The sequence below is a fragment of the Apteryx rowi genome, unplaced genomic scaffold (assembly GCF_003343035.1).
Source record: "Apteryx rowi isolate R43461 unplaced genomic scaffold, aptRow1 scaffold_26, whole genome shotgun sequence".
NCBI classification, from domain to species: Eukaryota; Metazoa; Chordata; class Aves; order Apterygiformes; family Apterygidae; genus Apteryx; species Apteryx rowi.
The window spans coordinates 3,484,586-3,510,515 of NW_020448974.1; the positions used below are offsets into that span (position 1 = coordinate 3,484,586).

Below are 25,930 nucleotides of genomic sequence, written 5' to 3' on the forward strand. Positions count from 1 at the left end.
GCGGGGAGGGAGGGGGCGGCCGGGGCGGGTGGGGTGAGGAGGGGGGAGGGGAAGCGCCGAGCTCCAACTCCTCTAAGTCTCCTCCGCTCCGCTCTCCTCAGCGCCGCGGCCAGCCGAACCCGACGACGGCGACGCGCCCGCCTCCGCCGCCCGCCCATTGGCTCCGGAGATGGCGCCGCACCGCCGCATTGGCCGGCGCCCGGCCCGCCCCCGCGTGACGCACGGATGGTTCTGGAAGAGTTTGGTTGGTCGGTGCGCTTCACCGCTTGGCGCTTCTCCCCTCCCCCTCCTTTGAACTGAATTCGCGGGAAAGGGCCGCTCACCCTCCGGCGCGGGGCATGCTGGGTAGGGCCGCCCGCCCGCCCCTGCGCGCGCGCCCGCCCGCGCCGCGCTCCGCGGGCCCCCGCGGCTGCGGCCCCCCGGCCCCGGCGCCTGCGGGGAGCCGCCCCTCGGAGCTGCCGCCGAACCTCGGCTGCAGATCGGCCGCGGTTCTGTGGTAAAAACGGCCGCCCTGGGTCGGACCTGAGGTCTGGCTGGTCCCGCGGCTTTGCCCCGGCCCGTGAGGTTTCCTCAGAGGACGGGACGGGGGATCTGCCGCCGGGGCAGGGCGGCCTGAAGCCTGAGGTAAAATGTTCCCGGTTTTGCTCTCCCCTTGCAGGGAGGGGTTCAGTATATCCCCTCCCCGCTCAGCGAGGACCCTGGGGCCGCCGGGGAGGTGAAGGCTCTGCCCCGAGGGCTGCCCACCGCCCCCTGGGCCCCGCTCCGCGCCTGCGGGCGGCGGTTAAACCGCCCCGAGTTCGTGATACATGTCATAGCGCCCGGCTGCGCGACGGGAGAGTTCAGCGCCGGCTTTACTTAGTCAAACTAATCCTTACCAGCAGTGTGGCCAGCGCGATGTAYTGAAGGATTTGACAGCTGTCCAACCATGTTGGCTACCTTCTAAGAAACGTTGTGAGAGTGATCGTACGAGGTGGGGTAAAAACCGTTTGTGGGTGAAATACAGCCTTGAGTTTTGATACCAGCTACAACTGATGCTTGGTCTGTACCACCTGTGTTTATCTTCAAATTCCTAGTGTTAAGGAAAATAAAGTGGTAATATTAAGAGGAAAATTACCTATCAAACTCAGCCATGCTGTAAATGTGCCTTACTCTATAAGCGCAAGGGACTTCTAATCTGATGTCTCAGTTGTCTGTTATTAACCATACTGGATTTTAAGAGAGAAAAAAACACACACACACGCACACACACACACACACACATATATTTACATATATTTGGGCAAATAAATTGTTACTAGTTACTATTCTTTTTTTTTTTTTACTTTTTATTTATAAAACAAGCTTTTACGCACTTTATCCTGCTTATCTTCGTAGTATTTGTGTGCTTATTCTTGTCTTCCTATTCAGTTTCTCTGCTGCCCACTCATTTATTGTTGCTGAACATATCTTTAATTGCTTACTGGCAGTGGCAATGTTTGATGCACTGTACATTTCTGAGGACGGACACTTTACATGTAACTTCTGTCCTGTTAATACCAGGGGACTTTCTGTTGCGCTGGGTATTTGCCAGTCTTCTGAAGATTTGTAGACTAGATAGCAACAGCATGTCAAATGAAGAGTATCTTCAAGCAATCAAAGGTTGATCTTGAGGTCAGTGATACCCTGTGCCAAGTGACAAAAGATAACAAATATCGTAATACGTGTGAGAGAGGCTCCTAAATGTTGCATACCTGCAATTTTGTCCTTAGAAGTTGTTTGTTGCCTAAAATCTATCCCTAAGTGATTCCTCCCTTCTGTTTATGAGGCTCGGATGCTTCTGGTGGCTCATCCTTCTAAATTTCAAAACCAGGAGGAGGAGCCAGAGGGCAACTTTCCAAATGGGAGTAAGAAAGATAATTAGGCAATTAATCTCTGGCACTGGAGTCAGATCTGCTTGTGAATGGAGAAACTAAGGATGCAACTCTAGCCTTGAGTGGGGCAGAATATCACAACACAAAATATGTGCATATGGGCCCTCTGGAAACATAGGACAGACTGCCAAATACTACAGCTTCCATAGCTTTAGCATGTTTTCCTTAATTTGTAGAAAGATTCTTCATTTTTTCATTTGTTTCTTTAGAGCTCCTGCCCTGGGCTGTTCATTCGTACTTAAAAGAGTGTAGAGTACTATTCAGATGCATGCTGAAAGAGCCTCAAAAACTCTGAAATAAAGTATTTGGGGCTTCATGGTGTGAGTGGCTAAAAAGAGCACAGGTCATGAAAGAACAGAAGTAACTTTATTTAGCACAGGTAGAAGCGAGAAAAGTATTTCTTTTTTTGAAAGACGAAGGGAATTATCATGCTTTCTTCAGAAGAAATGAGCTGTAGCATGTGGCTGTAGCATGTAACATCATGGACTTGCCTAGTAATATGGACTACTATAGATTTTACAGATGCATTGATTAAAAAAACCCCATCTAACTATATAGCAAGTAACAAAGAAGATGACCACATTTAGCAGATGACAGGGTATCTGTGAAGCTAGTGAAAATGTGTTTTCTAATAAAGTAGTTTAATAAAGACAAGCAGTGAAATATAGTGTACCTTATTAAAAATTGATACCAGCTCATAAAATTAAAAAAGTAAAAGATGACAAGTAGTGTATTTGTTTGCCATAAATGCAAAAATATCCTAACATAATGCAAAAAAAAAAAACAGCTTAAGAAGTTCAATATGATCAATGCAAGAAACAATCATTCACAAACCTGTGTTGCTATTGGAACAAATTCCTGGTAGCGAAAGCAGAAATAGTTGGCAGCGGTGTTTTTATGATATGTCAGTTTTTATGGCTCAAGATGGCCAATCCATTCTTGTTTTCACATACTGTTAGTGGGATTTACATTTGATATCCAAAAGATCAGATTTGTTTCCTGCTGATTGAAAACATATGCTACTTCTAAATCTCTTTTTCCCAAGCTTTATTGCAATCTGTACATACCCAACATTCCTGTCATCTTGAAAGGCTAAAGTGCAGCAATTTTTACCCCTTCAGATATGTATGAAAAAGTGTAGATAGATTTTATACCACTTTATGACTTGTTTCTTCATTTCATCGTTACATGCTTTTCTTGGTTGCCCGTAGTGCTCCTATGCGACTTAACTTTCCAGTTTCCAGTCCTCCAAATTACTATATCTCAGCATAGAAATGTTTAAAAGAGAAATCCTTGTTTAAAGAGGAAATTCAATACCCATATACTTGGAGCTCAGACTAAATTAAAGCTCTGTTAGTATAATTCTATAGAATTATATGCTGTGGAACCAAGACAAACATATACAAATACTGCATACATGCATACGTGAAGGTATGGATCCTACAGCTGTACCACTCCTGCTCCAAATACAGATACATTTCACTGGCATCTCTTTCTTTTACTAAAGTGAACTAACTTCACTAGATGTGGAGATAATTTCATCTGCAGTAGTTATTAATTCATTCTTCAGGTCATGTGAGGAAAGAGGAATGAACTACTTGCTCACAGTTGACTCACTGGTCCCATTTCCATTCTTCATTTTCACTCTGATTTGACTTTGATCAGCAGCAACAGGCCATGGAAATTATTAGATAAGCTGCTCTTTCCTACGTACTTGGAAAGCAAAAGTCAGCCCCCTCTTTGTGCTTTCCCAGTCTCTTGTAAACAAAGGCTACATAATGTTGCAACCTGAGAAAGGGAGTCACTGCAGCCTCCTGCGTAGAAGTGTGAGAGTGGGTGGGCAGAGTACTGGGTATATTTAGGATGGTGGGATCATATTGCAGTTGGGGTGGTAGCTCTCAGTTTCAGTGTGCTTTTCTGCATGTTAATGTCTACTGCTGCCCTGTTTTTATAAGCAGGGAACTAAGAAAATGAACTTCACTGTAAGGGAACAACTGTACTGAAGCATGGCAAAGGGAAGAGCGAAGATCTTGCATAGCAGGCCAAGTGTTCTGATGCATGGCTATGAATGCAGTATGCGTGGAAGATTGACAGAGCAGCCACTTGTGATTCTCATTCATTTATTTGGCTGGGGACTGCTTTTGTACAGAGCTGTTCAAATGTATTTCAGGAGCAGTACTCAAGGAACCTGGCCCTCAGGGAATCTTAATGCACCCATAATGCACAGCTTTCGGTGAGCAGGTTGCTTACGTGTCTGACTTATTGTAGGGAGTGAAAAGTGAATGCACAGTGTGTTTTGCATTGCTGAATCACTTTTCTTCTGAATTCATATGGTGAATAATAAGTGATAATTATTACTCAGTCATTATTACTCAGTAGAAATCTGTGCCACTGCTCTGGAGTTGTTTCTTGGAGTTCTCTTAGTGATATTTTGATACCTCTTTTCTGACTTTTCTACGGTGAAATGTATTTCCTGATCTTCAGTTAATGATTTATTTCTGCTTGGTGGCTTTTATTGGTATTGTTTGTCTTTAGTGTTTAGATAGTGGACTAAAAATATCAAAATTGTTTCAAAAGCATTATGAAAAGCTCAGGCTCAATATATTAATTTGCTCTAGAAGAGTAACATATCTGTTAAGATGATTCATCTGTAAGCCCAGATGTCTAACAGTAACAGCATTCGTCACAGAAAAATACATTTCACACAGTGAATTAAAAAAAGGTTTGTGAGGTAAATGTAATCAGTCCAGGATAACATCCACTTAGTTTTGAAGAGAAGTCTAAAACAAGATCTTTATTCATATAAGCTCTTATCAAAATCAGAAGTAGGTGTCCTGTAAAAACAAAATGAGGTAGTGTTATTCAACTCTGTTAAAACCTGAATAAACTCCATGTGCCACCAAAGACTCCATAGGCAGGAAAGGGACTCATGGAGACTCTGTGCTGAAGAAGGAATGTCATTGCTCAGTTCAACTCCCACAGCACTTAGAACAGACCTTAAGCTGACCAGTCTATGTTAAACTTTGTCTGAGCCCTTCATTTTGAGTTTCTTAATCAAAGTTGTAATTGTTTGAACAAGCTGCTTGAGGTGAGGTGGATAAAAATTCTCGTCCCTTTAGCCTTGGAGCAATTGTGGATTTCTGTCATGGCTTAAGCAAGGTGTTGCTTTTTTTAACTTGAACTTCAGGAAAGAAAAATGTGTGCCTTTAGGGTCTTAATCCAGAGATTTTTGCCCTTTTTACAGAAGATCTGTAGATCCCCTGTATATGCTAAATTCAGAAAAAAAAGATTATAGAGATTAATGTATGACTCCACACAAAATACACAGCAAAAATTCATGCCAAATCATGATATATAAACATTATTTAACACAGGTAAAAGGAATAGGAATCATGCTAGTTCATACTGTAATTTTAAAGATCCACCATGTGTGGTACTTACTACAAAACTATCCTAAAATAATTCTAAGTGAGCTTTCAGGAATTGTATTCTCTTAATCAAGTCATGGAAACAGTGAAGATACAGCAACTAAAAAAATGAGGCTTTTGATGCAGACTTAATGATTAAACTCAGAAGTGCAGAGATCAAAGAGAAACCGCTGGGAAGATGTGAGAATTAAGTCAGTTACAGATGTGAATAGAAGTTTCTCACCAAAAGGTCTGTTGACAGTGCAGGAACGAAAGCTTCAATCAGTCAAAAAAAAAGGAGGATCAAAGAATATGTCAATAGATAGTAAAAATGAAACCTCTAATTAGTCAAAAGATAAATCAGTTTTAGCTTTAAGTAAAGGATAAGATTTGATACTCAGGGATCAAAATTCTTTCTTTTGTGGCTAAGCAGCGTACAGGTTAATAAGATGAGAATTTTTTAATTTTATTATCAGCAATGAATTAAATGGGAAGATCAGGGCAGAAACTATTCTCCTAATGTTTCCCAGTTTGCCAGCTCTACAAAATTCACACACACAAAAGCTTATCCAAACGTTTCATGGGAAAGTTAACATATTTTCTGAGGTTTTATATGCTAGAGGTTGCTTCAGAAGGCATTTACAAGTATTTACTTTGTTTTCTAAGTGCTGCTTGGGGTGTATGATTCTGCACACTATAATCTAAATTATCCATACTTCCAGAAGTAGTTTTACTGGGTTACCACATGCCTGTTGCCATGACTGTGGTCAAAGTACTTCTACCAAACAAAACAAAGCTCCATGGAAGGAGGTGAGAAACACAACAGGAGGCAAATTGTGAGCAAGAATTATAAAATACCACTCCTTTCCCCACTTTTTGGAAGGAGAAATAAATCTATATCTGATGCAGTTTATGCTCTTTGGCATTCCAGTTTAATTGATGTGGTACTGACATTGTATTTAAACAATACACGGCTTTGCTCTGAGGAAGTTCTTATCTCCACCTATATTACTTAGGATATGGCTAGGCAACCCAAGGGCAGGCCACAATTTTACTCATTCTCAGCGCCTAGACAGATTAGTGAGATAAACTAAGATTAGCAAGACTCTGTTCTACAGAGCTCTGGCAACATTCCTAAGTGAAAATGTATGTGCAAGAAATAATATTAAATTAAAGGTCACTAAGCAATGCATTCCATGGTGTTGACAATTTGGGAGTATGTAGATGATTGATATAGTTTTAAATTGTTTAAATGTGACTGGCATTCCACCTGATTATGAATTATCAACTGGAATACGATCATTGATAGTTATAACTATCCCATTGCATTTAGACAAAATGTCAACTACTTCCTAACCAGCCAAATGACAATATCAAATTAAAAGGCATGCTTACAGCCACTGCCATTCAAGCCCCTAGATAAACAGATGGAGCAGGTACTGAGTACCAGATGTGAATTGGCAAGGAAACAATTCCAGAGGCATAATTCCCCTTCACTGAAAATTCCCTGTCTGTAGTTGTTCATATGTTGGGGCAACGGAGAAGAAACAGAATGTCTGAAAATGACTAGAAGGAAATCTGATTCATAAAAGTTCAGGTTCAGAGCCAACAGAGAGAAGAAAGTAAAGCTCTTGCCTTTTTAAAGAGACTATATACGAGGGTAAATTGTCTGATAGTGGTTCTGTTAAGGCATTGGATGAAAGTGCTCTTTTGTTTATTTTTACTGATAAAATTGAAGAGATAAGTGAGTGAATGAAATTCTGAGAAGCATTCAGATGTAATGCTGCTGGGTAAGAGCCAACAAGCTGCAAGAGTGAAGTGCTGCATTGAAACAGGCAAGCATTTATCTGTCAGAATGGAATTGTAACATTCATATAGGACAGGTACAGGTACCAGTAATAATGTAGGTATGGATCTGACTAATTGACCAATTGCACAGTCTTAAAATAAATTTTTGGAGGCTCAGCGTTGAAATGCAATGTTGGAACCACTGTTTATGCTGATCGACTGTCAGTTTTAGCAGATGCAAAACTAAATGATCATGCAGGAGTTCARTGTAGTCCAAAGTTTGGGTTAGTCTATTTTTGAGAGTATATTCCAAGCTGCTTTATTAATATATATGTTCGTATATTTTTTAAACCAAAGCTCCACGTTCTCAGTAAATCCTTTGAGAGTTTTGCTACAAAAGTGTTCCTAAGGATGAACCATTGGCCCAGATGAAGTCAGTGAAAGTTTCCCAATTATTTTCATGGGGTCAGGACATTGCTGTCATTGTTTAAAAGTTCATCTTCATACAGTTTTAGTTAATTGTAATACATTGTACAACTTCTGGCATTTTCTGAAAAATCATAATTGTTTATACACTCATCTAGTGAACCAGTAGAAATAAATAAAATAGATGTATCTAAATCAGTTCATCATTTAAATATTTTATTTATGCACATTAACCTTCATGTATTTTAATATAGATAAACCTTAAATCAAAATCAAAATAAAGCAAAACCACTGTATTTATTTCCTCTTCACAATATATCCGTTTCTTGCAGACTATAATGTATAATACTAGGCTGTGACAGCTTGCCAGAACTTCTCCTTCAAGGACCTACTGATGGAGTTTTTTTTAAAGAGACTTCATAAGAACAGGAGCAACAGCCAATGTGGTGAGCAGTACAGATGCAGGCTGCACCAGTTCTCGCTCCAGTCTTCCCATTAAGATTTTCAAAACTCTCTATATCCCAGCGTCTTTATTGGTAATAGATCCCTCCCTTAATTTGCACTGATGCATTTGGAATGTCAGCTCCCCAAACAAGGCACATGGGAGGCATTTAAAGTAGATTTTTTGAAAGGAAAATGAACAAAGAGTATGTCAGGTTCCATTTTGATTTGCATGACAAATCCAGCATGCAGTGTTCTGGTGGGTCGGGCTGGGCTTGCCTGCCACTCACTGCATTTGTCACTTTGGTTTGAACACTTTTGACAGTCCGTAATGTTAATTGTTCTAAGGATTGTTTTGCCTGGGGAACAAAAGGGGAGGCTTTTTTATTTTTGTACTTGTTCCATTTACAGGAAACAAGGGATATCTGAGAGAGCAGAAAATGTTTTCGAACTGTGTGTGATGGGGTTTATTTGTAAATAGTCCTGTGAGGTCATCAACAAGTTCAACATTGTAAATCTCATTATTACTCACTGTGTGTGTGTTTCTGAGAGGAAAATATCAGGCCACTAAACTAAAAACTTGGTGATTCTGTTGTTTTGGTGCACACCATTCTTTCTTCCTTTGAAGTCCCGCAGTGATGGGTCCTGCGGAGTGGTTTGTGCTGTGCCTGTATACTTCTATCAAATGATATTGTGGAGCTTTGACAAGTGCTAACAAGGGATTTAATGCCCTAAGAGGCATTGGTGGACACATATTGTTATCGCTATATGGATAGCATGTGAAGAGCTCTCACATATGTCAAAGACCTGTTGGTAAATATGTGCATGTGACTGAATTCTCTTAGAGGCACAATTCAAGGTGGTGGTTGCCGCTGCCTCTCAGGGGAGGCACACTTCTGTACCTTGTGTTTGATGGCATTTTCTGTGTTGAAGTTCCTAACCGACTGCTGTTGGTACAGCAGTGTGTGTTGATCACAGAAAATGTTTTCAGGCTGATAGAATGATCAATCATAAAGTTTCAGAAGACTGTATTGTTTATGTCTGTGTCTCTGCTTTGCAGTTATTGCTGTTTTTCAACCAAAGGGATGCTTGATGTTTAAAGACTGAGGAGAGCAAGAAGACAGAAAGAGAATTTCCCAGAGGTTTCCAAGTAATGACTGACATCTACCTTTTCAGCTTTGAACTCCAACACTGTATGTACTGTTCTCATTTACATGTTGTGATCTAAGTGAACCACGACAGATAAGTTGTAAATACAGAATGCTTTTATAATATAAAATCATGCAGTCAGATTCAGAAATAACAAAATAAACTAGAGTAAACAATCAAGCATAGTAATTCCAACCACATTCTGGCTTAGAGATTTAGTATAGTAATATTACTTCACTTCTCATGCCAAGTGCAGTCCTCCTGAAGTAAGTACTATTTTAGTGAAGTCTGCGGATTTAAAATCATCAGGGTCAGTCTGAGCTGGTGAATCTCGAAACATTCAAAATAATTAATAATTAATGTTACTGATGAACGTGAGCGGTAACATTCTTACACCACCACTTTGAGAAGGGTTAGCCTGTTGTGCTGCTTTACTGAAATCTGAACTCAATGGGAGTTCAGGTACTTACTGCAGTTTGGGTCTTGAGAGATTGAAACCTTTGCCTCACAAGGGGGGAGGGCTGTGCTGGCCCCCCCTGCCCCTGCAGCTGTCCTCCCGGCAGGAAGTTCCTCCTATTGCAGGCATGGCTCGACTGCTTTGAGGCAGCTGCTGGATTTTGCAGATTCTGTTGTGATTTATTAAAGTGAATTGATAGCACCGTAATGTGCAAAACCGTAGCTTGGGGCAGTTCAGTGTAAGTCATGGGAACCTCCAGTGTGGACAGCCTGCATGTGGAACTGCTGTTGTCATTCCAAGGTAAGTGGTCCCTTTGCATGAGACACAACTGCTATTCAGAAGTGCCTCGGCCAACAGGATCTGAACTTGATAGTTTGTATTTCTCGGTCTTGTGACTGGATGATGCCTCTCCGCTTCCTGGTAGCTTTCCTGTTCGATCACTTCTTGGAAAGCAGTGTCATTATTTCCTGACAGAGTGAAAAGTTGCTACGCCTCTTCCACTAAGAATTCATTCTTGTTTTTGAATTGTGCCTAATATATATATATATAAAATCAAATTAAAAGAGCCTCCCCCCCCCCAAATCCACTTTTTTAATTGTTCTTGCTAGGCTTTTTGTTGTATGATTTTAACAAAAGTCAGTTTCTCAGAGTCTAGCTCCGGGCTCAGTAACACTCCTTTAGGCCATGCTACTATAATAAAAGGCAAAGATAACTCACAGCCTTTTCGGCTAACAAACACGGAGAACGTGCAGCCAGAAATCCTCTTGCCGCTCGTCTGCTGCCTCTTCCCTGCCCGCTTGCTCGGCGAGGGAGCGAGCGTCAGGCAAACGGCTCCTGCCTCTTCCTCCGCGGCGGAGCAGCCGCCTCGGCGGGGCGGAGCAGAGCAGAGCAGAGCAGAGCAGAGCACTGGAGGTGCGCGGCGCTGCCCTCGCAGCTAGGCGCCGTGCGCGGCGCTGCCCTCGCAGCTGAGCGACGGTGCCCGGCGCTGCCTTAACCGGCTGGTGGCAGCGAGCGCTCCGCGCGCGGGAGGGCGCGGCGCGGCCGCCAGGGGGCGCCGTAGCGGCGGGGCGGCCCGGAAGTGCGGCCCGGAAGTGCGGTGCCGGGGCCGGGCGGGCGCGTGGGGCCGCCGCAGCCATGGCGGAGCGCATCGAGCAGCGGCTGGAGGACCGCGTCCCCGAGCTGGAGCAGCTGGAGCGGGTCGGGCTCTTCACGCGCAGGGAGATCAGGTGGGGCCGGGCCGGGGGGCGGCCGGGCCGGGCCGGGCCGGGGGGCGGCGGCGGCGGGGACGTTGAGCTCTCCTCCCCCTCCCCTCCGGCAGGGCCGTGCTGAGGAAGGCCTCGGCGCTGGAGCACAAGATACAGCGCAGAGCCCTGCGGAAGGAGGATTTTATCCATTACATCCAGGTAGGCTTTACTGGTTAGCGGCGCTCGTCAGCGCACCCTGCGGTCCGGTGCCCGTAGAGGTTACGTGCGTAGTTAGCTGTGTGGCAACGGGCAGTTTCTCGAGCCTCCTCCTCCTTATAAATGGTTTCTTGGCAGAGGCTCTTGACCGGGCGCCCCGAGCGCGCAGCATAGCCGGGGTTGGCACCTGCGCTGGGATGAAGCGAGTCTTCTTGTCCCGACTCTCTCCTGCCCCTTTCTTCTCTCTTCAGGGATGCGGAGACCCCTGTTTCCTGACACGCTGTGCAAGTTATCATGAAGTGTAATTTCCTTTTCTGTAGAAGTTTGGCTTGTGCCTTACAATTCTGAAAATGTGTATAGGGTGCTGGAGGCTGAAGTCTGAAATGTCACATGCAGTGTAAATACTCRAACTTACTTTCAGTCAACTTTCAAAACATAGTTATCTGGCTGCAAATTTGATTATGTTTTCTTTCAAGCTTGGTTATGTTTTTGTGGATGTAATTCTTATTGCCCACCTGATTAGCTATAAAAACTGGATCTGTTTTTTTGTTTGTTTGCTATTGCATGCTTCCTCATTTGGTTTTAACTCTTTTTTCTTTTCTAGTATGAAATTAATTTGCTGGAACTAATAAAGAAGAGAAGAGCAGTAAGTTTTTTGAACTACTTAGAATGCAAAATACCATACATCAAACCTTCTAGTGCAATGTAATTAATATTTTTTTCTCCTAGCGTATTGGCTATTCATTTAAGAAGGATGAAATAGAGAACTCCATTGTGCAAAGAGTCCATAGCCTCTTCAAACGTGCCACAGGAAAATGGAAAGTAAGTCTGTTTCCTTCATTTGGACCAGTAGGCTGAAAAATACTCTTTTGGCATGGTGTGTTTTAAAAAGTAAATACAGATATCATTGCCAAAAATATTTGTAGTGCTATAGGACAATGTAATTGAAAAGTTAAGTAGAAGTTAGGTCATACAGTTAGTAGTAGCCTAGAAGTAGATCATTCATATCAGATAAATGTTTTTTGTACAGAAACAATATTTTGTCCTTTCCAAGTCATTACTACTTGTCTGTCTTGAGCCATGTACTTCCATGTGAGTTTGGTCTGCCAGCTTCCAAAATCTGGAAACTTAGAATAAAAAGAGCTTTCATCTGCCTTAGGAAAAGATTGTCTTGAAACATCCAGTGCTAGTACCTAAATGGGTGCCTAAGGAATCATCACAATGAGCTCTGTACGACACAAATTTGGCTGCAGAGACTGTGAGGGTGTATCTTGTAGATGGAGGGCTAGCTTCCTTTGGACATTTTGCAGGAACTGGAAGATCTGAAAGAAAGGGAATTTGAGAATCAAAATTACTTCTATCTGCATGTTTTTTTCTGGTCAGACCAAGTGCATATTCTTTGCTTGTCAATGTGCAAAACTGATTCTGTGCTTGCCTTATTATAAGGTTAATTCTCTTTCCCCTTGCGTTTCCAACAGGAAGACGTCCAGCTGTGGTTGTCGCATGTTGCATTTTGCAAGCAGTGGGTGAGTTTTCAGAATACGAATCTTGCCCGATTCAAGATGATCCTGAAATGACAATCAGTCCAGCACCTGCAACTAGTGTTACAAGACAGAATAAATTTTACTATGTCATAATACAGTATTGGAATAGTTTTGATGGTATTATTGGAGCTGCCTGAGATTTTCAGTGATGTAAATAAGTGCAGAATTTGACTCGGAATGAGTTAGTATCAAATTTGCTGCTTGCAGGTGGCAAAGGTGGGGCTGATTGCATTGAATCTGGAGTATTGTTTGGTTTGTGAGGATCATACTATTGGCTATTGCTTCCCTGGAATGCATGGATCATCTATCTGTGACTTGTGATTTTGTTCCAAGTATTTCTTACAGTGGTTATGCTGAAAGGTATAATCCTGGCAATTTTGTACTTTGTAAACTTTTCTGTGCCAGTTTTCATGTCATTCCTACTGTTCAGACATTGACCTTACGGTACTAAAGAAGGTGATTTTGTCATAGTAAAGAATGTGGCCACCAAAACATGTAGTCTACCTCAGAGTGGTCAGTGAGGCTATGGGTTTGTGACTCGTACAAGATTTGTGTTAGCTCTTTAGCTCAGAAAAGATTTAAGTTAACTATCCCAATGCAGTCATGGTAACATCTGAAAGCTGGTCAGTATTAAACAAATGTGAGAAGCTTTCTATTGAACATAAAGGAGTAGAGAAGTCTTTTCTGTCACAACTGCATTGGAGCTTGTAACCTTCCATAATGAAACTTTGGTGCTGGTGGTTCAGTTCAGTACAAGAATAGGTAAAACTAAACTTTTTTTTTTTCTTTTACAGAATGCAAAACATCAGCTTAGTAAGGTGTTTTCCTGCATGTTAGCCATTCATCCCAATAAGCCAGGTAARTAAAACAGTGGTGAGTCCTGCAGAAAAGACTCAAATTTGAGTAATGTTTGATTAATGTTGGTTTAAGTTCTTATAGATCTTGATTCAAGCTATAGATCTAGATTCAAGCTCTTCTCCTCCTATGATTTGCCTTGCTGCTCCTTCAGAGGGAAGGGCTCTGACAAGAATTGTGCTGAACAATCAAAAGGTGTTGTGAAGTGGGAGTCCACATGGTTTCAATGATGGTTTTCAGGTAGCCTGAGGACCGGATAAATGCTTCCGAGGTAGAAGGTCTTGAATACTCATGGCTTCTTTTTGGCTTTTGAAGAAGTCATTGTACATCGTATGTGTAGCTATGCTAGACTAAGCTTCCTGGATCTGCTTAGCTTTTAGTCCTTTAACGAGGACTCCACAGGAGATCATCAGTCCCATCCCATTGCTGAGCTCACAGATGTGTTGGGATGGGGGTACATCAAACAAAAACAACTTGTGCATCTTGGGCAATACCTTCCAGAATGGGTTTTTGTGACCAGCCACTTGCTTTACGTTGGAACGGACTCATTCGTATGTTCTGTTGCAGCACTGTGGATTATGGCAGCAAAATGGGAAATGGAGGCACGTCTCTCATCAGAAAGTGCTAGGCACTTGTTTCTTCGTGCTTTGCGCTTCCATCCAGAGTGTTCAAAACTTTATCAAGAAGTAAGTTTCTGGTTTTCCTCTATGTACAGTTATTTTCAGTCAGATCAAATCAATCCAGCAAATTTCTCAGATCAATCTGGCAAAAATTGCTTTTCCATCAGTGTGGAAATGTTGTCAAAAGATTTTTTTCTTTAAGTTTTTGTGCTTTGTATTGGTAGCTCTTAACAACTGTTTAGCAAATCCTGTATGTATACAAATTGAGGGTTTTACACTGTCTATAAATGAATGTGTCAGAATTCTCTAAAGTACTATGGGCTCTGCAATTTCTCTGGATTAGAATAAGTATCCATAGCCTTTGCTAGGGAACATGTAAGGTTTAAAGAATGACTGAAACATGGAAGTTTCTAAATGTGGGAAATTTCTGGGAAATATGTAGAGCAGATAGGTATATACATAATTCATTAAAAAACAAGGCTGTAAGACATACATGGGATATTAGGTTTGTACCTCCTCAGACAGAGCTTGTTTTACCACATGCTTGTGGACTTAGGTGTTTTATGCTTTACTCCCCTGTATTTTCATGTTATTCTCTCTTTTGCAGTATTTCAGAATGGAGCTGATGCATGCTGAAAAACAGAGGAAGGAAAAGAAAGAATTTGAACGAGCAAAGATGGACTTGGTAGGTCACCTAAACTTGCCCAGAGATACTGTCTGCCCGCATATCACGTGTCGGAATGTATAGCTTCAAGGGATCTGTATTAATGGTTTATTTGAGAGAAGCTTAGAGAAAGTTGTTCGCGTGCTGTGCCTGTGTTAAGCTTTTCAAACGTTGGCTGTTGCTCAGCTCTAAAGTACTTTATACATTGCCTTTAATTTTTCTTTAGGAAGTGTTGAAATCATTTGTAAAGTCTCATTATATCCCCAAGTTTGAAAGCTAATGCTTATTTCTGGCGGGGAATAGTTAAACTGATTATCTCTTTCATTTTACTTGACTTGTGCAAACCAGATAAAGATATTATTTATTATTATTTTTATAATATATAAATATATATTTATATTTTTATTATCAATATTAATATATTACATTAATATCCTTTTCTGGTATTTTTTCCATGTTTACAAAAATGGTAGCTGAGAAAGGAAAGTAATTTTAAAAAATATTATGCTTGGTATCGCAGGGAGAATTCAATTATTCTGAAGAGATTCTTAACGGGGAGATGGCTCGCATCATTTACAGGGATGCCACTCAGAAAATCAAAGGTAGTTTAACACTTCTTGTCCTTGTTCAGTAGGAAAATGATCACCTTTACCTCAGGTCTCCAGTATCTAATTTGGCTAGTCCTAGTTCCAATGTAAACACAAAGATGCATTCTCAAATATACCATTCCTTTAGTAGAACCTAAATAATGCCAAAGTGTGACCGCATAGTGCTGACTGTTCTGAATTCATAATTGTTCTGCAGGCAGGCACCTCTTCCAGTACAACGGCTTTTGGACTGAAGTGACATAGGCGTTGGGCTTATAGTCTCAAGAGCTGTTTGTTTAAAAAAAAATAAAAAAGTGGGGTGGGAGGGCAGTTTAGAATTATACGCCTTCCTTACTGTGTTGTCTACTGAACATTTGATCACAACTGATTTGCTAGCCCTACTGACAAGTAAGAATTCAGACTACAATAATCAACAAAGTAGGTTAGATTAATTCAAAATAACTGGGCTTATAATAATTACAAAATCAATAGCAGTTATCTTTGAGAAAGCATAGAAGATGGGAATATTTTGGAAGACAACAAAAGGCAAAATGTAATATCAACACTGAAAAGTAAAGGGAAGAAGAGGATGTTAAAGGAAATTACAGACCAGTTGGCATAACTTAAATTCCTGGAGAAATCCTGGAATGAATAGGCATGCAAAGGATTTGTAAGTACCTAAAAATAAGGAAGTGAGTAATGACTGATAGGGATTTGCCGAGAACTTCTTATGTCAAATCGTCTCACATGGCATTCTCAAAGATAATGTAGGGAGATACAGGATGGATGGGTAATTCATTGATTGGAATATCCTGATTAGAATAGTTTTCCATAGTTTACCATCTGACTGGAGGCATATGCTGCATGCAGCTCTGGAGAGATCTGTCCCAGGTGTGGAGCCATACTGTATTTTCATTAAAGAGTCAGATGAAGGAGTAGAGAAGGTACTGGTTAAATTTGCAAGTGTAACCAAGCTGGGAGGATCTGGAAACAGAGGACAGGACTCGTTTATCACTTTGGAGTATGGAATGTCCTGCCTCTCATGGCCCTTTTTGTCACTGGCTAATGAACTCTATGGCCTACCATATGGGTGGAACACTGAGATTTATAGAAAAGAAAATCTATCTAGGCACTTAAATGTAAAGATTTCAAAGATACTGAAATGGAAAGGGTGTAGTGGGATGTAGTATTTTAATTCTAATTGATAACTTTTTTTTCCTCTTGATATCTAGGTGTTGAATTTCATCTGGCTGTGCTTTCTATTGCAAAGCTCTTTGATTTTACACAAGACTTGCAAAAAGAAATTCTTGAAAGGTGAGGATTTTTTTAATAAACACACTCCACTTCCCTAATTTATAAAGATTGACAGGTTAATGACTAAGGGTGGTTCCTCTAGGGGAATTGAATGTTAAGTCATATGGGAAATCCTTTAAAGAAAATAAAACGTGAGAGGAAAGCATGCTGTTTGGTAAAGGATACTTGTATCTAACTTCAGAATAGGCTTTGACAACCTGCTAAGAAAATGTAGATAAAACTCAATTGTCACTGAATTATTATAGCACTTAAATTTTCAGTAACTTATCTGCAGAAAGTGTGGAATTTCTTAGTTAACTTGTTGGTTGTTCTTTTGTATCTTTAGTTTCCCCAATTGCTTACTCTTTAGAGGAAAGCTGCCAGTCTATTTCAAGCCATTACTAGAGAATATACCATAATTAAAAAGGGGGGGGGAGGGGAGAAAAATCAGGCCAATATTTTGTCTTTCCTTTGTGGAAAGGTAAAATGTTTTTTCTCTGGCATTTGATTGCTTAGAAATTAAGCATCTCTGTACATGGCACCTATGTAACAGCCCTTCTAAGCATACTTGCAAAAGGTCAACAGCAGTTCAGTGGTGTTACAGTCATGGTGTATCAGTTTGCAGGCCAAGTATGCTGATGACCCTCTTACATGGGACTACATGGCCCGTCGTGAGCTAGAGCTGGGGTCCCTGCAGTCCACGGAACATACTACAAAACAGATGAAAGTATCTGAAATGACTCAGAGAGAGGAACGGTGCTGTGCAGTGTTTGAGGAGGCTGTGACAGCAGTCCCCACAGGTGAGATGCTCTGCTTGCATTTTAACATCAGGTTTTCCTGGCATTTTTGCATACAGCTTACTGTAAAAATTTTGAAGCAGATTTTGGCAAGCTCTCCCATATCTAAGAGAAGGCAAATAGTTTGTAGAAGCTACCTTTCTGGGATCTATTTTATGGATTATATTCCAGTGGAATTATGCTTTTGAAGCAGTTGCTTAACTGAAAGTGGTTTTGGTTGCTTGTTTTTACTGATGTGACTTAACCCATGAGGAGAGTAGAGGCACACAGCTAGTAAGATCAGTGCAGGTTTGGGAACTGTAAATAGAGAAAATTGCCTCAATAAAGGAAACTTGTAAAACTCAAACTTATCTGTAAGCAAGCAATGTTCTTTAGTTGCCAGTGGAATGGATATCCAATGTCAACACCTGGCATCATCCTTACTCTCAACAGAGGCTGTCAAGACTGTCTGTAGAGTGGACACAAACTTGCTGCCATGGAGCCTTTGAAGTCAGGCAGACAAAGGTTTTTCTCCACTGCCTGTGAGTGTCCTCGCTCATACAGGTCCACTGAAAACTACAGGCAGAGGATGCACTGAATGTTAATTGTGACAACACGTGCCAAAGTGCTCAACTGAACTAAGAGCTTGATGCCCTTCAGAGGAGTTACTGGCTGCAGCATATACTGGGGAGCCATTTTTAAATGTTAGCGTTATGAGTGTGGGGAACTCTTCTACGCTATAACATTTTAATACAAAGTTGGCATTAATACTTAGCTTGCATTCCCTTCCTTCCTTGCCTTGAAGACAAATATTTATGCTTACTGTTGTGATTCTATAAAGTTTGATATTATGCCTTTGATCCTGCAGAGGACATGTGGAAATGCTATATCACTTTTTGCCTGGAGAGATATAACAGGAAAACCAACAGTGAAGAGTTAAAGCAAAAGGTAAATACTCATTAGGAAATCATAGTAACAAAGCATCCCTATTTTTACTGACTTCTGTAATCTTTCAAACAAAGAGCAAGTATGTTTTGAAGTGCTTCATCTGAAATGTTAACCTGTGATTGTCATTAAAAATCATTTAGTCTCCATCTGAGGAATCAGCTTTCCTGTGGCCTCGCATGAACATGAATAACTCGGTCACAGTACTTTGCTGATAAGTAAATGCCTACCTGGGATGGAAGTTCTTAAGAGGCCAAACTTATTAATGTTCACTGATAGTCCTGTAAACCTGGGCTTGTTCAAAAGGAGGGATGAGTTAAAATGACTCATGTAAATAAGACTGAGCAGAGTTTGGTGCTGGCATGTGGGCACCTTTCTTATGCATCTATGCTTGGGTGTGACTGACTGAATTAATTAATTATGAATCCTGTGCAGTTTTGTCCCCTTTACTACAATCAGAGAACATTGCTCTGTGGGTTTTTTTGCTATTTAAGGGAGAAGTGTAACTCAGATATTGAAATCTCACCTTTATCTTGGAATGCATACAGGTACCTCAAGCATTAGATACGTAACTGTTACTGAATTTCAGGGAGATTTGGACACAGAAATCCACTTTATTTTTGTAATGCTGGGATCTGGTGTATGCAGCAATAATGTTTGTTTTCTTTCCTTTTTGTTCTCTTTTGGCTCTAGAGGCTGGAGAGGACATTGAGTGTGTTCAACAAAGCCCATGAGTCCAGTTTGCTGCCTGAAGGTCTATATAAACAGTGGGTAAGAGCTGACACAGAACAGACTGGGAGACTGCCCTGCACTGCTTGCATGCCTAACTTTACCGTTTTGAGTAGATAGTAAGGTGGGCAATATAGTATTCAGGGCCTTGTTTTCTATCAAAATACTACAGATCTCTTGTGGTGACTACCTGTATCTGCTGGTTTTTAGCTTCAGCTGTTGCTGGAGTCCAGCCTCTGTGAAAAGGCTTTGGAGGTGGCAGAAGCTGCAACTAAGCGTTTCAGTCTGTCAGTGGAAATATGGCAGATGAGGCTGCAGGTGCTGATCCAACTGAAGAGCGACGCTGTGACCCAGTGTTTTGAGGAAGCTCTTAAACACATGAAATCTAAGGTCTGTGCTGGTTTTATGGACTTGCATGCAGTTGTCTTGGACAGGAAACCTTTGATATTTATTTGAAGGGTTTTTCCTTTTGCAAGGCACTCAGTCCCAAATCATTTTTAAGGTCAGAAATAAAAACTTGGCATTTCAGATGCACATTGTGTTCAGGAACATCAGGGAACTGCAAATACACTTCAAATTCAAAGTTTTAAAGTCCAAATGACAGGTGACATTTTGCATGCTCTTCTAGCAGTCAGCTGGCATTCTTCGTGTCTGACTTGAAAAACGTGTTTCCTTTCCTTCATTGTGTTGATATATTGGTTGCATGTGTGGTATTTCAAGCCTTGGATTAGCTGTGTGCTCTCGTGCTGTTCTATTTCAAACCCTGGATACGAGGGAGTGCGGAGAGGAAACAATCAGGTGATTGTTTCTTTCCTCCCCTTTGTTCTCAGGAGTTACTTTTGGGCTGTGGTGTTCAGTGATGCAAAAGAATGTGCATCTCATTCCTGGCAACACTTCTAGCAGTTGTCCAGCTAAGTAATATTCTGTGAGTGAGGAGGGAGACAAAAATTGATTTCGGTGTGTAATGCAAAGTCAGCTTTTTAACAGCCCTGTCTAATGGACAGTTTAACAGCAGCTGTAAGGTAGAACCTGGTGAATGCGTTAGTATTTGTTTCTGTATATCAGTCTGAGTCTCACCTGTATTTCAATCATATGATTTCCCTGTCTGCTTATTTGTAGGACACCTTGCCTTTATGGACCCTCTGGGTGGAATGGAGTGAAGGCACAAATAGCAAGGAAGACACAGAAGCCCTCTACCAGGTGGTTGGCTAATAGAAATTTACTTTTTCTGACAGTGTGAAAGTAAACAGGAACAGTATGTGCAGAGCGTGTAAAAAATGCAGTAAAAATACTGCAGTTCTTTCGTGGATGTGTTGGTACCATAGCATTTCAAATAAAACTTTCGTGAATTGCTAACTGTTGCCAAGAATCAGTTGGATGTAAGCTCACAAGCACAAACATTGTTTCCACGCTTCAGAGACATCTAGATGTTTGCAAACATAGCTACTGATGGACTTTTTTTTTTTTTTTTTACTTTGATCATAACAGTGCGGTCTAGGATTTTTTTGTTCTATTTTCAGATGTCTGTCTGAACACAGAGCATTTTCCAATCTCTGTATGAAAACATCAACCATGTTACAGAAAACTCAAGAACGAAACTTGGACTTTAATCCCACTCTAAATTCTGTGAATACCTTAGGGCAAAACACTGCTTCTTTGCCTGGCCTATTTTTTTTTTCCTGTTTACAACATAAAACACTTATTTCCAGTGGAAGCTTAAATTCAAATGTTTGCAGAGCACTGTGAAACCCTCTACATGAAGGATGTTAGGGGAATGCCAAACCCCAGCTGTCTGGAATATTGGAAGAGAAATGTATGTTAGGTTATATTTTAATTTGCAAAATATTGGATATATTACTTAATGCTGTTTTTCAGACATCATTCAGGATGCTTTTGTCCAATACCTTGTCTCACTTATGAGATCCACTTAATGTCAGGTGTCTAATTAGAAGGTACTGCTTGGTTTCTTCTCCCATATTGCCTTTTAATTGTAACTTATGTGTTTTTTAACTCACAGAGATCCTTACGTGCCACAGCTCCTGCTGAGTCTGTGACTATGAAAGAAAAATACCTTGACTGGGCCTACAGGAATGGTGGTTATAAGAAAGTAAAAAGAGTCTTTACCAGGTGACAAATAAAAACCTGAAACCTGATTTTTCTAGGATGTATGTTCATAAGGTTCGAAGTCTGAAGTTATTTATGTTTTTACTCTAGCCTGCATGAAAATCGTCCATTTTCACTTGACTTCTTCAGGAAGATGATTCAAATAGAAAAGGAGCAAGTAAGTTGTTAAATATCCAATTAGGGCCTTGTATTAGTAAACTACACTTTCTAACTTTGGATTTGAATAGAAAATGATGGTCTTATGAGTAGTGTAATTAGTTTGTAATCAGTTCGTATTTGTATTCTAAAGTTGATTCATAGCAGGTATTACAAAACCAAGTTCCATGGTAACTAATCTTTGAACTTCTTGGCAATGTGTATGTGTGTGTGTATAATTACCATGACGGGTTTTTTTCTTTGTAAGAGTCTAATCAAGCTGCAAGATCCACATTACAAAGTAAATGGCCTTTTAATACCTTCCTTTGCTAGGAATCCTGCAAAATGCTTCATTTGAGAGAGTACTATGAACGTGCCTTGCGAGAGTTTGGTTCCACAAATTCTGGTAAGGGTTTTTTTTTTTTTTTCCTTTTAATTCAGTGCTGCCCCTTTTATTTCCATCCATTTGAAAAAGTAGCTGTTTTTTCTAGCCCTGTGATTGCTGTCATGTAGAGTGCAGCTTATTTCTTCTGTTCCATTAAGTGCATGACATTCTCCAGTGACCCTGAACTTTCATTCCAGGATCTTTGGTCACAGTAGGATGGCTTCAGCAGAACTGCTAGCAAATAAGGTTTTGACACGGGCTGGCATAAGAGATGCACATAACCTTTAATCTGGATTTGTGAACAGTATGGAACTAGGTTTTCATAATTGAGATTTCTGGTATAGGAAGCTACTGCAGATGAGCTGTGTTATTTCTTAGGACATCACTGTCCCAGCTGGGAATAGCTTTTGGACCTTGAGGGGGGGTCCTCAAGTAAACCTCATTGCATTGAACATAGGGAACATTTTTTGAGGAGAATTTCTAAGTTAGTATCGGTATGTTTATTATGTAATACCCATTCAAAATCTAACTGAAACTTCTGTTTTCTTTTAAAGATCTCTGGCTGGATTATATTAAAGAGGAGCTAAATCATCCCCAAGGCAAACCAGAAAACTGTGGCAGCATTCACTGGCGAGCTATGAAGATGTTGCAGGGAGAACTGGTGGAAAACTTTGTTTCCAAATACACTTTATTGCAAACTGGACACTTATGAAAAACTGTAAATAACCAATTACAACATGACAGTGGAGAATTTTTTTTAACCTCTTTGTATAAGGGTAATTATGTTCCTGGATCATATTAAAATATACTTTCTTGATTTTTTTCACACGTGCATGAATGTAATCTGCCCTATTGCAGTTGTTAGGGGGGGTGCCTCTGCCAATGGCAGGTTCGAGTGCACAGTTAAAAGAGAAAGCAAAGGCAGCTCTGAGGGTGTTCTCTACTGAGAATTATGAGAGTAAACTCTTCATTGTCATAATGCATCAGCTTTTACACTCTGGAAAGCTAATATTACAGCATGTAAGTGCAACCCCCCCCAAAAAAAAAAAGAGAGAAGCCACACCTCTTGGTATGTCCTCTAAGTTCAGTAATGAAAAATGGAACAATGGAAAAAGAATCTGTAAAATGATAATGCTATTTATTTCTTGTTTCTTAACCTTGAAGTCACCTGTAATCCTCTCTTTAAAAACAAAAAGAACTACTGCAGTTTGTGTTTGTATCCTAAAACCTGTAATTCTGAGAGCTACTGTGAAAGGTAGAGGTGAGCTGAGATCTATCACAAATGTCCCTGATGTCACAGTAGAAAGTTCTGACCTACACTTGAGCCTTATGTCCTCAAACCCTGAAAAAAATGGATAACGGTTCTTCAGAGACAGTCCTGTCTTTGGTTGTTTGCAGAGCTACATTTTCCTATGTCAAACTGTTTAAAATAACATAACCGCTATCATCAGACCATTAGCTCAGTCTCTCTTTTCTAGCAATAGCCAACAGAGGATGCCTAGGAAAAGTATAGGAACTTACAGCAATAGTTCCTTTGTGTAATTCTCAGTGTCTACGTGGTGTGATTTTTTTCAAGGAGATAGTCTTAGAGTGCCAGTTTTTGACATAAGGACCTTGATTCAGAAAGGAGGGCTTTCCTTCTGAATAGTAGATACATGTTTTTCAACCATTAATCTCTCTCAAGATTAAAGTGATTTGCTCCTTAATGACATTTTAGTACAGAAAAATATTTTGTTTAGATTTCTCACACAAGTAGAACCTGCAACTCCTCAGGCAATGAATTCCAGTAACTTTTGGTGAATTGTAAACAAGGTTTGGAGCAACAGCCTGTTCAGCTCGCTATTTCCATGACAGCTGAAGTACGTGCTCTTTTGCCTTTCCCAAGCTTTTATTCAGGCCATCTTCCATCTCCCCGGTGGTTTTCAGCTGTCTCATGTCTGGCATTATGTATTCCCCCCAGTATTCACTCCTCTTAGAACAACAGGGTTTGTCCTTTATTATGTTACTCCCTTTCCTGAATCTCGTCTTGCTTCTTCAGTACAACAAAAAAGCTTTTATTTTATTGCAAAGCTTTTAAAGAAAATCCAGCAAAACACAAAAATAYCACCATTTCAGAAAGCAAGGTTAGCATAACAGGCCTGGAGTAAAGGTTGAGACTTGTGGTCTGGAACTGGTAGTGGCATGTTTGGTGACCCCAAAAACGCATTTCACTCTGTTCCTCAGTTTCCCCAACTACAAATAGTGTCACTTTTTTTAAAGAGCACAGACTCCTTGATGTCTACTGATGGAAGAATTGGCTGTTAAAGAATTGTTTGTAATTTTGAAAATTTAAAATTTATTAGGGCCCTTCGTAGCTCTACCTTTTCCATTACCTGCTCTGGTACTGTACAGAACTTTGCCACTAATTTCCACAACCTACAGCACCTTTGAGCTATATGCATTTCCTAAAAGCATGTTTATTTCCCTGATGCCTTCTGTTCATGGAGCAGCTACCAGATCTGTTCTGTAGTGGTGCTTAATCTCTGTTTTAATGCTTTTTTCTAAGCATGCTTCTATCATGAAGCCTCTGGGAGATTGCTATCTTTTGGCAAGATAAAAATTCAGGGAGCCTGGGGAGGTATTAGTAGTTTATTTACAATTTGATGAATGTTCTTACTGCTAATACTTGTGTATTCCACCACCCTCTTTCTCCTATTGTTAATTGCTTGTTTCTGCTCTTAGACAGTCGTTATTTCCTTTTATTCATAGCATAAATAGTGCTGCGTGCCTAAGCAGAGGAGTTACAGAATAGAACAGAACAAATAAAAAATACTGTCAAACTTTACAAGATGGCTGTTTCTGATAGCAATGAAACTTATTTTTTATAAGCTGCCATGTCTGCTGAAGCGCCCTAAAGTAGCGTTAGTGTGTTGCCTGGTTCATTCAGCTTTGCAGGATGCTGTTACGCTATTACTTTTCTGAAAGGGGCCACCCTTAGGCTATTGATCATGATGGTCATAGAAGTGGCCTTCCAGTACTGCTCGTGCTTCAGTTTGCCAACTGCACGGGATTATATATTAATCTATGAAAGGCTCAGAAGCATTTACTTAACAAGTTGAGTAACAACTGAGCATCAGTATTAATTAAGCTGCTCCAAGGCGAAGTTCAGATCCAGCAGCAGTGTCAGCCAGAGCCTCCCTCCGTTGCTGACTGATGCGTTAAGTGTAGGGACGGCTCAGGCTGGGCTTGTTCCTCTCATTCACGAAAAAAATAGTAATTATTCAAGCACATGGCCCTTTTTACAGCTCCTGCCTGCTGAAGCCTTGCATACATAAGCCTTGTGATTTTTAGGTCTTTCAGGACCGAGTTTTGAGTTGAACGTGGTGGGTGCTCAGCTGCATCTTGTGTGGCTCTAAGATGCTTGTACAAGACATGAAAGATCATGAGTTTAGTTGCCCTGAAGGGCATAATCGGAATTTGATTTGACAGCGTGTGTCAGAGTAAGGTCAGTCCTGGCTGTCAGCGGGTGAGCATCGGCCAACGCAGCACTTGTCTGTATTTTTGTTTCCCTTTCTGCTAGCAAAATGTGACTTCAGTCAAAGTTAGTGAAGATACTTAATTTTAATCCAGTTCAAATGAATCCTCAACATTTAGCAAAAGATTCTATGATCCAGAATCCTGGAGTCACTGGAAAGGTCTGTGCAATGGAAATATCAATAATTAGCCTAAATGGGGAGAAACAGAAACTACTTTGAGCGAGCGTGGTGGGTTTTTCCAAGGCAGCCCTTCCCGTTGCCTCATTTTCCTCTTCTACCGCTTATAGAGATGTAGTGATAAATTCAATAATTATCTGTAGTAAAATTAGTAATTCTATGGTAAATTTAATAATGCTGTGGTAAAGTTAATAATTTTCTATGGTAAAATTAATAATTTGGTGGTAAATTTAATAATTTTCTGTGGTAAAGTTAATAATTCCGTGGTAAATTTAATGATTTTCTGTAGTAAAATTAGTAATTCTGTGGTAAATTTAATAATTCAGTGGTAAATAATATTCCGTGGTAAATTTAATAATTTTCTGTGGTAAAACTAATAATTCGGTGGTAAATTTAATAATTTTCTGTGGTAAATTTAATAATTCTCTGCCCCTTCCGTCTGCGTGACGGGGCACAGCTCGACGCGGCGCTGCCGGCAGCGGCGCTCTCCGCGTAGCCGGGAGCTATTACGGGGCCGGCTCGTGCCGGGCTCAAAAGCGCCGGCGCCATGGCGGAGGACGCCGCTTCCCGCGCGACGCCGCGGCTGCGCGGCCTCAGCACCGC

General features: G+C 40.7%; 1 protein-coding gene across 1 annotated transcript; it reads left to right on the forward strand.

Annotated features, from left to right (window-relative positions):
• The first annotated feature begins 10,697 nt into the window (after positions 1-10,697).
• On the forward strand, positions 10,698-22,450 carry UTP6 (UTP6, small subunit processome component). Its single transcript, XM_026067461.1, has 19 exons — positions 10,698-10,804; positions 10,897-10,981; positions 11,583-11,624; positions 11,708-11,800; positions 12,457-12,504; positions 13,317-13,380; positions 13,945-14,063; positions 14,605-14,682; positions 15,182-15,263; positions 16,481-16,562; positions 17,160-17,341; positions 18,186-18,265; positions 18,956-19,033; positions 19,202-19,381; positions 20,111-20,191; positions 21,009-21,118; positions 21,206-21,272; positions 21,584-21,656; positions 22,190-22,450. The coding sequence occupies exons 1-19, from the start codon at positions 10,713-10,715 to the stop codon at positions 22,345-22,347; spliced, it is 1,794 nt and encodes a 597-aa protein (XP_025923246.1). The 5' UTR covers positions 10,698-10,712; the 3' UTR covers positions 22,348-22,450.
• The last annotated feature ends 3,480 nt before the right edge of the window (positions 22,451-25,930 follow it).

Bases quoted from the DNA above. Each gene is read 5' to 3' on its own strand.
- UTP6 (XM_026067461.1), top strand. From the start codon at position 10,713: ATGGCGGAGCGCATCGAGCAGCGGCTGGAGGACCGCGTCCCCGAGCTG. The intron at 16,563-17,159 runs GTGAGGATTTTT...ATGGTGTATCAG, and splicing joins CAAAAAGAAATTCTTGAAAG to TTTGCAGGCCAAGTATGCTG. The intron at 21,657-22,189 runs GTAAGGGTTTTT...TTTCTTTTAAAG, and splicing joins GTTTGGTTCCACAAATTCTG to ATCTCTGGCTGGATTATATT.